Consider the following 13,485-nt stretch of genomic DNA (forward strand, 5'->3'; position numbering starts at 1 on the left):
CTGTGGCCCTGCCTGGTCCTCTGGATCTCTGCCTGGCTGCCGTGCCCCAGTCTCCGGCCAGTGCCTCTCCAGACGCCAGGCCCTGACGCTGGCCGTCCTGGGGCAGGGGCAGTGACTGAGTCACCTTCTCCGCAGGTGCGTGGAGATGCTGATCAAGGAACAGATGAGGCAAGTACAAGGTGAAGATGGAGGAGATCAGCCAGCTGGAAGCCGCGGAGAGCATCGCCTTCCGCAGACTCTCCCTCCTGCGACAGAACACTGTGAGTGGAGGGGTGGGCGGGCCTGGGGCGTGGGGCGGGGCCTCACGCCATCACTCCTTGCGCTCCCTGCCCACCCTCGGCCACAAGCTTGCCTGGCCAGGGGCCTCATGGGAGCAAGGTTGGGAGCCAGGTCCCCCACATCGGCTAAACGACCGCCTCCCTCCCCCAGCCTCATGCCGAGTGCCCCTCGAAGGGCAGCAGGGGACCTGGCACCCGCTTGGTGATGGTTCAGGTCATCCACCAGCCCCGCCTACGGGGAAGACTTCCCACAGCAGAAGTGGCCCTACAGTGGGGGTGGGGGCTGAGGGGGAGGCAGGTCTGGGGCTCCCGGGGGAGGACCCCATCCTTGTCCCCGCAGCCAGATGTGGCTCCGGTGCCCGTGACTTACACCCGTGTGGTGATCCTGGCCCTGTGTGGTCACCCTCTGTTCATCTCTTTCCCAGCCATGGCCTCTCAAACTGGGGTTTTCGTCTCCCTATGAGGGGGTCCTGGTATGTACATGTTCCGCGGGCCCACCCTGCATGTCTCCGGGCGTGGTGCATGCTGGGTTCACCTCGTGCCCGTGGTCTCCTAGGATAGACTGAGCGTGTCCTAACCTTCTGGAAGTGCATGCTGGGGGAGGCCCGTCGCCTGCTGCCCACCTGCGCTGAGGATGACTAATCAGCCTAGCACCGGCCACTCGGTCCCCACCTGATCCCCGGAGCAGCCTCACTAAGCCCACCTTTCCACATCAGAACTAATCTCTCCCAGAGCCGTTCACACCACCCTCTCCCTCCCGTGAGCACTGAGCCCACCGTCCAGAGGGGCCAGCCAGACCTGCCGTTTGTCTGTTGCAGAACAAGAGCCCCAAGACCCGGGGAAGCAGTGCGGGCGGCCTGGAGGATCTCGGGGTGCTGCCAGAAGAGGAAGTGCCCAGCGGTGACGAGGACCGCGAGAAGGAGATCCTCATTGAGCGGATCCAGTCCATCAAGGAGGAGAAGCAAGTGTCTCTGCCCCCTTCCTGCCCTCGGCTCTGCCGTCCGGCCCCCACCTCTGCCATAGCGGACCTGGCAGTTAGAAGGCTGACGGGCTAGGCTCATTCCCGCCATCCAGTACCCACCTTGTGGGGTGCTGCTGTCCTAACACGCAGCCTAGGGCTCTGTTTAAACCCCACACTTGGCCACCGGGAACCGTGGTGGCCCATGAAGAAAGAAGGGGCAGCAGAGGGGTAATGCCCAAACTTTGCCTGGAAGTTGGTCTTAACTGGAGTGACCAATCTGTCGTCCCGCCAAGACGTGTGAATAGGGCACCATTAACATGCCAGGAGAACAGGTGTGACCCGGGCCACCTGGCCACCCTAGTCTTAGGAACAAGGTAGGGCACTCCAGGCAGAGGGAACAACACTTGCAAAGGCCCTGAGGCAGAAGCAGGTCACTAGCTCAGTACAGGGCCTTCCCTCAGCAGCCTGACACATCCCTCCCATGAGTTTCTCCGGGCCAGGTGTGATTTGGGGACGGGTATTGGGGGTGCTGGGAGCAGGGACTCCCATCCAGGACCAGGAAGGCCTGTTCTGCCCCCTACCCGGCGGCTGGCACTCTGGAGGGGTGGTCTTTCACCTTGGGAACAGCCTTAGACACCGTGACCCCCTCATCCCCAGGGAGGACATCACCTACCGGCTGCCGGAGCTGGACCCTCGGGGCTCCGACGAGGAAAACCTGGACTCGGAAACGTCGGCCAGCACCGAGAGCCTGTTGGAAGAGCGGGCCGGGCGGGGGGCCTCAGAAGGTCAGTATTAAGGCGGCGTCTGCTTTTCTCCTTCCCATGTCCACCACCGGCAGGCCCTGGGGCAAGGGTCCATCTACTGGCCCTGAAGCTGCAGTAACCCTGCCGTCTGTCTCTCAAAAGGGCCCCCCGCGCCTGCTCTCCCCAGCCCCGGCGCGCCCGCCCTGAGCCCCCTCCCCGTGGCAGCCGCCCCTCCACGACGAAGGCCGTCGTCCTTCGTGACGGTCAGAGTGAAGACCCCCCGGCGGACCCCCATCATGCCCACAGCCAACATCAAGCTCCCACCCGGCCTACCCTCCCACCTCCCTGGCCGGGCACCGGGTGCCCAGGAGGGTGCTGCCCTAGTGAGGCGCCGAGAGCCGCCCGCCCGCCGCCCGGACCAGGTGCACTCTGTGTATATCACACCCGGCACGCACCTGCCCGCGCGGGGCACTCGGGAGCCCCCGGACGAGGACGCCCAGCCTCCCGGGGCCAAGCGGAGGTACTCGGACCCCCCGACCTACTGCCTGCCCCCCACCCCGGGCCAGGCCAACGGCTGAGGGCCCACACAGTGCCAGAGGCCGCGTGTCTGAGGACGACCCAATGCCGGAGCTGGGCGGGAGCTGCAGAGCCAGCATTTGGCCGAGAAGGATTCCGAATGAAAAGCTCCGAAAGCAGTGTGAGGTGGGCGTCAGCTCCGAGTGCGGAGTCCAGGCGGGGAGAGGCCAGCCGAGGCCCGGTCGCCCTTGCTGGGCCCCCACGTCACACAGACACGCCCACCCAGAGCACCAAATCACGGTGGGCAGCCTGGCATCTCCCACCTCCCTTTTTGTTTTTATGGTAACTGTTTCTTCGTGCGTGGTTTACATAACTTCAAACTGTAACAGCCTTAACAAGAGACCAAATTGTTTTTTATACGTGTATGTACAAACTTTTATATTAACGCCCTGCATCGCCCTTGTAACCTGGACATGAGTCTTTGGAGCAAAGCCCGCAACAGCCGCCACACGGAGGAGGCCCAGACTCGCACTGAGGACGGCTCGGGGCCCGTGGTCTGAGGGCCAGGACCGTGCGCAGGGGCTTTGGACCCTTGGGGCACCTGACTGCCCCAAGTCCGTCTCAGACTCCTCCTCTGGCCCAGCTGGCAACCGGCCACCTGGCCGGCATGCACTTGAGGGAGCGTTGGAGCCTCTCTGGGGATCAAGGCTGGTGGTTGGAGTCAGGACACAGGGTGGTAGGCAGCCTCCGCCCGCAGCACCACAGACCTCACATCCCAGGGAGACTTGAATGTGGCCGTCACTCTTCTGTCCACCACGCCCTGGACTCAGGAGGCTGGAGGAGGCCATCCTTGGCACGCCGCCCGTTCCGTGTGGCGAACAGGAGCCGTGACTCAGGACCACTCACCGGCAGGGAGGGCAAGGCCTGGGGTTGTACATTCCTACTGGTCAACAGTGACAGTCTGGGGAATCTCCGGAGTGGGGCTTCCTCTCTCTCTCAGGCCTGGGTCGCTCCCCAGACACACGGCCACAGGTCTGGTACGAGAGGTGCCCCAGGTGCCCCACGAGCCGTGTGAAATAAAAAGTGCCTGAAAAGTGTTTGCGTGCAATTCCTGCTCGGACTGGTTCAGAGTCGGAGGAGCAGGGGTTGACAGGTGGGGCGGGGGAGGGGTCCCCCCTGTGACCTCAGCCAAAAGGGGTGCAGGGCAGGGGGATGTGCCCCCCGGTCTGGAAGGACCTGCCTCGATTGTCCCGCAAATGCTGCTGCTGGAATTTCACACGCACTCCGGGCGCTAGAGTGGTGGGCTTGCTGGAAGGGCTTGTTAATTGATCTGGAAATGGGGGTGAGGGGCTGGCAGAGCCTGTTGTCCTGGGAGCTGCCTCCTGGTGCCCTGTTTCAGCACCCAGCCTCTCCCCAGGTAGGGCTTAAATGTCAGCTGTAGGGGCCATCTGCCCTATGAAGGGATCGGTTCCTGGTGAGCCCAACAGAGCTAGAAACCACACACCCCCACCATCCCCTCTCAGACCAGCTCCCAGGCTGCAAATCAGATGGGCAGTTGTGGGAACCTGCTGGCAGGTGGGGCCCGTGGGGGTGGGGTGGGGGACAGTGAAGAGCCCTAGTCCAGACTGCACATGACGGAGAGTTGAGAGGCTTGTCCAAGGCCACGTATTTGGGATGGGACAGGGCTGGGATTCAGAACCTGCCTCATCTGCCCCCTGGATTCCTTCATCTACCCTGGGTTTCCTCTCCTTCCTAGTATTTCTCGAGAACACCAGGCCCACAGATGTGACCAGGACACAAGTGACGTGAGGAGTGGGAAGATGGATGAGGGCTGCATGCCAGGCTCTAGTCCCTCTAAAGTCCCCCCTCCTCACCCGGTCTGCAAGCCTGGGGTGGGAGGAGCTCACAGAACGGGCCTCAGCTGGAGGGCTGGGGACCCAGGTGGGGTTCTCTCCATGAGGCCTGGTGGGTTAGGGGCGACCCCGCCCCACCTCTCACCCCAGGGCTAGCTAATGTTCCCCTGGAGGCAGGCTTTGTCACACCACCCAAAGTTCCACCCAAAGGAGGAACCGAGCCCAGAAACATTAAGAAACCTCGCTCAAGGCCACGGCGGGGGGGGGGGGGGGGGGGGGGGGGGGTAGGGGGTGGAGTCAGCGTCAGACCCGGAAGAACATAATCACAAACTGGATGGGCCCCTAAGCCGTGGATTCCTTAGTCCCAGGGCCGTACCCCAGGAAGAACCGGGAAGGCTGCCTGGATACGGAAGAGTTCAGTATGAGAAGAACCCAAACAGGAGTGGTGTGGGGGAAGGAATTCCGATCAGAAAGAAAAGAATAAGCAGAGGACGTATTGCACATGAACCTGACCTCGAAGGATCCGGTCCTTTCAACCCTCCCGGAAGAGCTAAGACGCCTGCGAGGGGGGAAAAAAAAAAAAAAAAAGCGATTCAGTCCTGAATAAACATGGACAGCACAGCGCCCCTTCTTGAAATAAGACGTTACTTCCGCCCCAAACAAAGATGGAACACCGAGCGAGCGGCGGACGCGACCGGAAGAGGTCAAAACGAGGGCGCTTCCGACCTTTTCCAAGATGGCGCCGGCGGAAGGGACCGGGTACCGCCGAGAGGGGATGGCAGCGTCGAGGCTGGAGCTGAACCTGGTGCGGCTGCTCTGCCGCTGCGAAACGATGGCAGCGGAGAAGCGGGACCCGGACGAGTGGCGTCTGGAAAAGGTGAGGGAAACCTGTACTTCCGAGTACAACTCGACTCCCAGAAGGAGGCCTACGGGGCTGACGGCCACCGGGCCCGACTCCCCAGTCCCAACGGCCGCTCTGGCCACGCCCCTTCCGGTCGGCTCCGCCACGTCCACCTGCAGCTCCCGCCCCCTTCCCTGAAGCTCAGCTGGCCCCGCCCCCCTGGGACGTGGCTCCTCCCTTTTCAGTCCTGCCCCCGTCCTGGTCCCGCCCCTTGATGGCTCTGACCACCCCACCTTTGAGCGTTATTAGTGAGAGGATGTTGGGGGCGGGGGGAACCAGGCTTACACCCCACTTTCCCTCCCCAGTACGTGGGAGCTCTCGAGGACATGCTGCAGGCCCTGAAAACCCAGGCAAGGTGAGTGCCGGCGGCTACAGGGGCTTCAAATCAGGGATGGGAGTCGAGGCCTGAAGGCCAGCCCCTGTTGGGGAATCCCTGGGCTCCAGCCCCTGCTGACACCCTTCCCAGAACTGGAGGCACTGGGCAGGTTTTCTTTTTCCTCTTCTCACCTTCCAGCAAACCGGCCTCCGAGGTGATCAATGAATATTCCCGCAAGGTCGATTTCCTGAAGGGTATGCTGCAGGCAGAGAAGCTGGTGAGCAGGGGTACTCTTCTTCCTCGGCCCTCATCATGCTCACCTGCCCAGGACCTGCCCGTCCGGTGACCCCTTTTCCCTCTTCTGCAGACCTCCTCCTCAGAGAAAGCACTAGCCAACCAGTTCCTGGCCCCTGGCCGTGTACCAACCACAGCCAGGGAGCGGGTACCCGCCACGAAGACAGTGCATCTGCAGTCCCGGGCACGGTACACCAGCGAAATGCGGAGTGAGCTGCTAGGCACGGTAGGGCTTTCTCCCTGATCCCTGGGAACCCTTTGGTCAGGGACAGGAGATTAGTGCCTGTGCGTAGCCAGAACAACCCCACCCTGGCAGGTGCAGGGACCCTAAGGGGCCCAACAACCTGCACCCTGGGCCCACAGTAGGCTTCCCAACAGAAGGGCCTAGACAGGACTTTGCTAGATATCTAGGAGTTTGGTACAAGGCGAAAATGGCACCTATCTCGTTAAGCCCCAGAGTTGGCCCAGAGCAACAGACAAGTTTGCCACAGACAGACTGAGTTTATCTCATCTTGCCACAAGTGGACGAGTTTTTTCACCTGTAAAATAGGATGACAGGTGTCCTTTTGAACACTTTACGTGGGTCAGGTAAACCCTTCAATATGAAGAAACTGAGGCACAGAGGTCATGGGACTTGCCCAGGGCCCTGACTAAGAGTGGGGAGTTTCCGAAAGCAGAAAGGACAGTTTGGGGGCATTACCAGGTAGGTGACTTCATACCTCTCTCTCTTTCCCATAGGACTCTGCTGGAGGTGAGTCAACCTGAATAAAACAGGACTTGAGGCTTAACTGTCTGGGACAAGACATGTGCTGCCTCTTTCACCTGCCTCCTCCACGGTCTTCACAGCCCAGGGAGCACATCCCCAGGGGCATCACCTAGTTAAGCCTGATGGGGGTGCCAGGACAGAGGAGATGGGCCCCAGAGGAAATAAAGCCGGATACACCCACCCCACAGGTTAGGCTAGCAGAGGGACCTGGGGCCTGGGGGAGCCCAGATAAGGATGAGGAAAACTTCTTAAAAGAGAGGGCATTTGACCTAGAGCTTTGAAGCATGATCAGGAGCTCACTGGGCAGCAGAGAAGACAGGAAACAACATTATGAGTAGCAGTCACAGCACAGGCGATGATCAGGAAGTTGGAAAACGGGAAACCAATCCTCTCCTTCTTCCTGCTTGGCCTTTTTCACTTACAGAGCCCGAGCTGGATGTGAGGAAGAGAACGTGAGTGTCTTCAGCCCTTGGGGAGCACTGGGGGGGAGGGGGGGGGGCGGTATGGGGGGCTGCATGAACCTTGGGCCACTGAGGCACCAAACCATGAGGGCCACCACAAGCATCTAAACCATCGATCAGAAGCCACTTGTGGGGATGTTCTTCCTAAAAGCCAAAGTAAAGAAGGGGAAAACTGAGGCCCAAGGAGGGCCATGGCCGGAGCCATAACCTCTGGGTTCCTTGGGAACATGTTGGTCTCTTCCTATCCCACGCCCGCCTGTCCGCCCACGTGTGAGGGCAGTGGGGTGGCAGGGCCCAGGCCAGGGGATGAGAAACAGTCGGCTGCCGAACTAGACCTCGTCCTGCAGCGACATCAGAACCTCCAGGAGAAGCTGGCAGAGGAGATGCTAGGCCTGGCCCGGAGCCTCAAGACCAACACACTGGCCGCGCAGAGCGTCATTAAGAAGGACAACCAGGTGTGAGGACTGTGGGGCCTTTCCAGCCTCTGCCCTGGGACGCCAGACAAGGCTTCCCAGCAGAGGGGCGTGGGGGCCAGGGCTTTGCTGGATCAAGGAGTCTGACGGAAGGCAAAAGTGGACTTCCCAGCAGAGGGCGCAGTACCAGCCAGGGCCGAGAGGCGGGGACTTGCCGCAGGGTGGTGGGAGAGGCCACGCTCGGCCGCGGTCCCGCTGACACTCTACCCACCCGCCCCCCCCCAGACCCTGTCGCACTCACTCAAGATGGCTGACCGGAACCTGGAGAAGCTGAAGACGGAGTCGGAGCGGCTGGAGCAACACACGCAGAAGTCGGTCAACTGGCTGCTCTGGGCCATGCTTGTTATCGTCTGCTTCATCTTCGTCAGCATGGTGCTCTTCATCCGCATCATGCCCAAACTCAAATAAAGAGCTGTGCTGGCCCCCCGCATCCGTCCGCCCTCCACCGGTGTCCAGGGGTGCCCTTTGGGCTAGGCAACAATACGGGAGGGTCTTTGGGGGTTCCTGAGAGCCACAGAGGATGCACGAGCCGGAGAGGGAAGGTCAGTGTGGGAAGGGACTCAGAGGACCATCCCCCTCGGATTCCCCCCTGGTACCTACCCCACGCTGCAACAGGCCAGGTCCCGAGAAGCCCCAGGAGCCTCCGGTCTGGTGGAGTCGAAGGCCAACAGTGCCTTCGGCCCTGTGGGATCAAGGGGAGGGTGGGGGAGAAATGGGGCTATGCCTGGAGGTCGGCCTGGAGGAGGGAGTGTCAGTGCTGGGCTTTCCTTGAAACTGAAGATGATTGGGGCGCCAGGGCGGCTCAGTGGGTTGAGCGTCCGACTTCAGCTCGGGTCATGATCTCGCGGTCCGTGAGTTCGAGCCCCGCGTTGGGCTCTGTGCTGACAGCTCGGAGCCTGGAACCTGCTTCGGATTCTGTCTCCCTCTTCCTCTCTCCTCCCCCGCTCATGCTCTGTCTCTCTCTTCTCAAAAATAAATAAATGTTAAGAAAAAAAATTTTTTTTTAAATAGATCTTAAGGAGCACCTGGTTGGCTCAGTAGAGCACGCAACTCTTGATCTCAGGTTTGTGAGTTCCAGTCCCACACTGGGCATAGAGATTACTTAAAAATAAAATGGGGGGGGGGGGGGGGCGCCTGGGTGGCGCAGCCGGTTGGGCGTCCGACTTCAACCAGGTCACGATCTCGCGGTCCGTGAGTTCGAGCCCCGCGTCAGGCTCTGGGCTGATGGCTCAGAGCCTGGAGCCTGCTTCCGATTCTGTGTCTCCCTCTCTCTCTCTGCCCCTCCCCCGTTCATGCTCTGTCTCTCTCTCTCTGTCTCAAAAATAAATAAACGTTAAAAAAAAAATTTTTTTTTTAAATAAATAAATAAAATTGGGGGGAAAAAACAGATCTTAAGAAGGCTCACACCTAAGTTGCAGAGATGGGTCAACATAGCCACATTAACACATCAGGAAACAAAATCGTGGGGTGAATCAATGGCACTTTGGACCGTATGGTGTCCATTACTCAACATCTCTCAATAAACATTAGGCAAAGATAGATATTCCCCTCATTTAACTGAAAAATCTCAAGCCAAAGACAGCACTGAATTTAATGAATAAATACAGGCAATTCTGCCATCAAAGTGAGGAAGGGGGAGATGGAGGGAGGCCCACAGTTCACCCAGCTCCCCCAGAGATTTGTCTGGAAGTGCTGGTCAATACAACTAGACAAGAAAGAAGAAATGAGAAAAAAAGGCAGAGTTATTTGCGGATGATACGGCTGTCTACATGAAAAACCCAAATAAAAAAGCTGTTTCAGTAAGTAAATTAAGTAAAACAGAAAAGGACTTACGAATACTTCGTTTCCCTCATGGAAAAAAAAAAAGTAAACGTATTGAAAGACCTCGTTTATGATAGTAAAAGGAAAAGACACACTATTTGGTTGAGCACCATCCTTGCTAAACAAAGAGCTCCCAAAAATCAACAACAACAAATTTGCAAGAAAACAGACAAATCGTTTCTGGGCTTTTTCTCTCACCAGATGAGTCAAGATTTAAAACTCTGAAAACATACTTGTGGGAAACCATAATAGCACTGGAGTTACAAAAGTTGTAGGAAAACCAGTGTACCTTTCACAGCGGGTCAGAGAATAATAATCTAGTGATTAGAGAAATAGTTTTAAAATATAATTTCTGAGTAAGTAGATAAGTACAGGTTTGCCAAAACCACCGGTGTTTCAGGCCAAAAAACTGAGACTCGGAGGTGAGTCACCGGCTCGGTTGGACTCGAACCCGCGATTCAAAGGAGGATCCTCTTCCCAAATCGCCGGGCCCCGCCCCCACCCCGCCAACCCCGCCCAATCCCTCTAGGACCCGCCCCGCCCTGTGAAGCGACCCCTCCGGTTGTGTCCAGCCTTAGAAGTTAATGCACAACCGGGACTCAGGCGCCTCTCCGGGAGCGGACCCAGGCTCGGAGACCCGGACGCTGGGACAGGTGACCCCGGACGGGAGCGGTCCCTGCGGACTGCCGCTGGGGCGGAGGTCCCGGGGGGGGGGGGGCTTCACCGGGGAGGTGTCCGAGGGCTTCACGCGCCGTAGTGGGCGAGGCTGCGGCTTCTCGGGGGTTAACTGGAGCCTGGCCGGCTCAGGGTACGCGGTGACGTCACGGGCGTAGTGCTTTTCCGGGTTACGCAGCCAGGGGCGGGCTGCTCTGAGAGCCAATCGAGCGCGTCTATGCAAATAGCAACGGAGCCGGAGAGCTCGCGGGTCCGCGGAGAGTTGGCCGCTCCCGGTCCACCTGCCGGTGCGTCGTCCGACCTTGCCCGCCTCCAGGCGCGTCCTTCTGTCGCGTCCACAGGCAGCTCGCCGACCACCCCCGCCACGCGCGGGCCGCGGCGTCCCTCGCAAGACCCGCCCGCCGCCCCAGGGACGCCCGAGCGGCGCCTCCCCGAGGCGGATGCCTACCCGGGAGAGCCCCAAGACCCGCGGCTATCGGGGGGACCTGCAGACCCGCCCGCCTGGCCCTGGGCCCCCGGTGAGTCTGGACGGGAGGAGGGCTCCCAGGCCGAACCTAGGCAAAAGATTCCTTCCCCGCCGTTTGAGGGATTCCGGCTTCCCCATACCCTGGTTAACTCCAAACCATGATTCCTGCGGCACCTGCAGCGACTGGTGCCTCCAGTCCAGGAAACCAGCCCTCCCCGCGCTCTGTGCGCGCCTCAACCAGGAGCCCACAGGGCCAGACCCAAGAAGATTGTGTTTGAGGATGAGCTGCCCTCCCGGGCCCTCTTGGGCACCAAGAAGCCTATTGAAGCCATCCCTGGGGGGCGTAGGCCAAGGCCCCACCCAGTGCCCGACTATGAGCTGTGAGTGTCCCCCACGTTGTTCCTGATGCCTGGGAACAGGGAAGGTGCAGTGAGGCTGGGGCTTTGACAAGTGGTAAAAGTTTACCAGATAGTAAGAAGAGAAAAGAAAAGGGGTGTTGGGGGGCAGGGGGCCCAACATGGGCAAAGGAAAAATTAAACAGATTGGGGGAGTGGGACGGGTTCTTCACAACACTCATACTCTGACCCACTTGAACCCCGCAGTAAGTACCCACAAGTGAGGAGTGAGAGGGAACGGAGCCGCTATGTTGCAGTCTTCCAGGACCAGTACACAGAGTTCTTGGAGCTCCAGCAAGAGGTGGGCTGTGCCCGGGCAAAACTCCAACAGCTGGAGACCTTGCTGAACTCACTGCCGAGGCCCCGAAGCCAGGTCAGCGGCGGGAGAAACCCCCGCCCCACAGCCCTTCCCGGTGATGGACCCTGGCCTCTGGGACACCCCCTGGGTCCAGGTCCCTGGGCCTCTTTCTCCTCTAGGCTGGGTGGGCACCACAGCACGGGGGCCAAAGTCGGCCCTTGAAGTCCTCACGAGACGGGTCACTTTGTCCATCTGAGCCTCAGTTTCCCCATCCCTCCTTGGGTTCAGCATTCCGTGAGCCACCCCCCCCCCCACCCCTCCCCTTTCCACTTGCAGAAGGAGGCCCAACTTGCCGCCCGAGTCTGGAGGGAATTTAAGAAGAAACAGACGGTGAGTCATGCCTCCTGAATCCCACAGCCTGGGCTTTGCACCCGTGACGTTCCCATGAGGCTCAGTGTGCCCAGTTTCAAGGAAAGAAAACTGAGGCTCAGAGAGGAAAAGGCAGAGGGTTGAGCAGCTGAGGGCTGTAGGCCAGACTGCTACAAGGACTTTCCTGGCTCTTGCCCTGCCCAGGACCCCAGCTTCCTGGACAAGCAGGCTCGCTGCCACTACCTGAAGGGCAAACTAAGGCACCTCAAGATACAGATCCAGAAATTTGATGAGCAAGGAGACCAGAAGAGTTCCGTGTACTTCTGAGCGCCCCGGCAGACAGGCAGAGGGACACATCGGGGTGGGGGGCCCGCCCTGCCCTTGCCTCTCTTCCTACCTCCTGGCCTCAGCTCCTGCTGCTACCCCTTCCTGGGGTAGCTTTTGCAAATGCCTCAGCCCTTGAGACCTAGCTCTGATGGCCCCCTCTTCCAGGAAGCCTTCCCAGAACCTCCTCTGGGACCCCAGGCCCTGAGCCGAGATCTCAGCCCATCCCCTGGAAGCAGGTCTTTCCTCGTTTCCATCCCAGTGTAATAAACATTTATTAAATGCCTACTGTGTACAGCCGTTTAACATTCCTGATTTCACTCAGTTGTCACCAAAACAATCGTTACTCCATTTTCCAGAGTTAAAAACTCAAGGCTCTGGAAAAGAGACTTGTCCAGGCAGGCTGTGAACCCTTGTCTGTCCGGAGAGCTCCCTCTCCTCCAAGAACCGCATGTGGTCTTCTGGTGGGAAGCTGAGGGGCTGACATCCGGCATCACCTGCTCAGCCAGGCCTGGTCTAGGGGAGCCCCAGGAGCCACAAGTCTCGGCAGGTCCAGTAACAGAGGCAGGACTGGCAGAGGACCTTCCCTAGTCTTGCTCCGTGGGCGTGATACAAAATTCATGTGGTGCAGTACTGGGGACCTCCTGAAGGGGGCGGACTCAGCCCAGGAGCCCTGCTGGAGTCCCCGAGGCCACCCCGGATACATGAGCCCTTAAAAAATCTCCGCTTCTACCGGGGCACTGTAGGCCGGGCAGTGACTGATGCCAGGCACTGTGTGAGTACAGCTCTTGTGCCTGGCTCTGGGAGAGAGTCGCAGGGTGCCCACCCCATGCCGGGCCCTGAGTAGGGTGGGTGGGGGCTGGGGTGCCAGGGGAGCAAAGGGGATGGGGACCATCAGGGAGGCATACTACAGGCAGGGAAGGCAGGGTCAGCCACTCAGTCGCAGAGTCCTCAGTCCCAGAACCAGTAGTCATGGAGTCTCTACGCTCAGGGACCATGGGCCTGGGCCCGGTGTGGTAAGAGGAATAACAAAAGGCTGGATGACAGTCTTAACCAGAGCCTCAAGACGTCGTCTTCAAGGGCCATATGGGTGGGGTTTTGTAGGAGGCGTAGGAGTTCTGCAGTCAGGCCGAGACAGACATCCAGGTCTCTGGCCCAGGGACTGGAGAGCAGGACGGACAGAATGGTCCTGCTCAGTTCTCAGATGTCCTGTGAATCTAACAGAGCATCGCTGTCCAGCCCAACGGGAGTGACATTCGCTTACCTGCAGGACATCATGGGAGATGCTGACTCGGGGCCGAAACAGCCCACCCTCTGATGGGAGCCCAGTATCCTCTCCATCCCGTACCTACTTTAGTCCCGTCGGAGGGCAGAGCATACCCACGAGACCCTCCTTTATTCCACAGGAGATGGATTCAACTTCCCAGGCCTCCAACAATATGGACGTGAAGGAGGCTGGGTGCTAATGGGGAGCATTTTGGAGGAGGTTTAAGGGCTGAGCACAGGCCCAGCCTGTGGGGCAAGACCAGAGTTCTTCCCCGTTTTCACAGGGGCATCTTTGTCTTCCCGACAAGA

The 13,485-nt window shown here is 59.4% G+C and overlaps 3 protein-coding genes across 4 annotated transcripts in view; all 3 read left to right on the forward strand.

Annotated features, from left to right (window-relative positions):
• The window catches only part of MYO9B (myosin IXB), a 90,346-nt gene extending 86,751 nt beyond the window's left edge, over positions 1-3,595 (forward strand). The window contains 6 exon segments of the mRNA XM_053897777.1: positions 136-169; positions 171-260; positions 704-751; positions 1,097-1,243; positions 1,901-2,024; positions 2,145-3,595. Coding sequence (XP_053753752.1) covers positions 136-169; positions 171-260; positions 704-751; positions 1,097-1,243; positions 1,901-2,024; positions 2,145-2,560 — 859 coding nt within the window. The 3' untranslated portion in view covers positions 2,561-3,595.
• A 1,471-nt stretch (positions 3,596-5,066) lies between these two features.
• Positions 5,067-7,992, forward strand: USE1 (unconventional SNARE in the ER 1). 2 transcript variants are annotated; one of them, XM_019416239.2, is made up of 9 exons: positions 5,067-5,228; positions 5,558-5,607; positions 5,767-5,845; positions 5,936-6,088; positions 6,601-6,613; positions 6,709-6,816; positions 7,053-7,080; positions 7,370-7,544; positions 7,788-7,992. In XM_019416239.2, the coding sequence occupies exons 1-9, from the start codon at positions 5,088-5,090 to the stop codon at positions 7,968-7,970; spliced, it is 930 nt and encodes a 309-aa protein (XP_019271784.1). In that variant the 5' UTR covers positions 5,067-5,087; the 3' UTR covers positions 7,971-7,992. The 2 variants fall into 2 exon arrangements, with proteins under 2 accessions (XP_019271784.1, XP_019271786.1); XM_019416241.2 differs by lacking the exon at positions 6,709-6,816 and having other exon boundaries at positions 5,068-5,228.
• Positions 7,993-9,903: 1,911 nt separating this feature from the next.
• Positions 9,904-12,205, forward strand: OCEL1 (occludin/ELL domain containing 1). Its single transcript, XM_053897126.1, has 6 exons — positions 9,904-10,036; positions 10,400-10,576; positions 10,705-10,904; positions 11,127-11,292; positions 11,554-11,607; positions 11,791-12,205. The coding sequence occupies exons 1-6, from the start codon at positions 9,968-9,970 to the stop codon at positions 11,911-11,913; spliced, it is 789 nt and encodes a 262-aa protein (XP_053753101.1). The 5' UTR covers positions 9,904-9,967; the 3' UTR covers positions 11,914-12,205.
• The last annotated feature ends 1,280 nt before the right edge of the window (positions 12,206-13,485 follow it).

This window comes from Panthera pardus, unplaced genomic scaffold (assembly GCF_024362965.1).
Source record: "Panthera pardus isolate Hobbes unplaced genomic scaffold, ASM2436296v1 HiC_scaffold_8, whole genome shotgun sequence".
Taxonomy (NCBI): domain Eukaryota; kingdom Metazoa; phylum Chordata; class Mammalia; order Carnivora; family Felidae; genus Panthera; species Panthera pardus.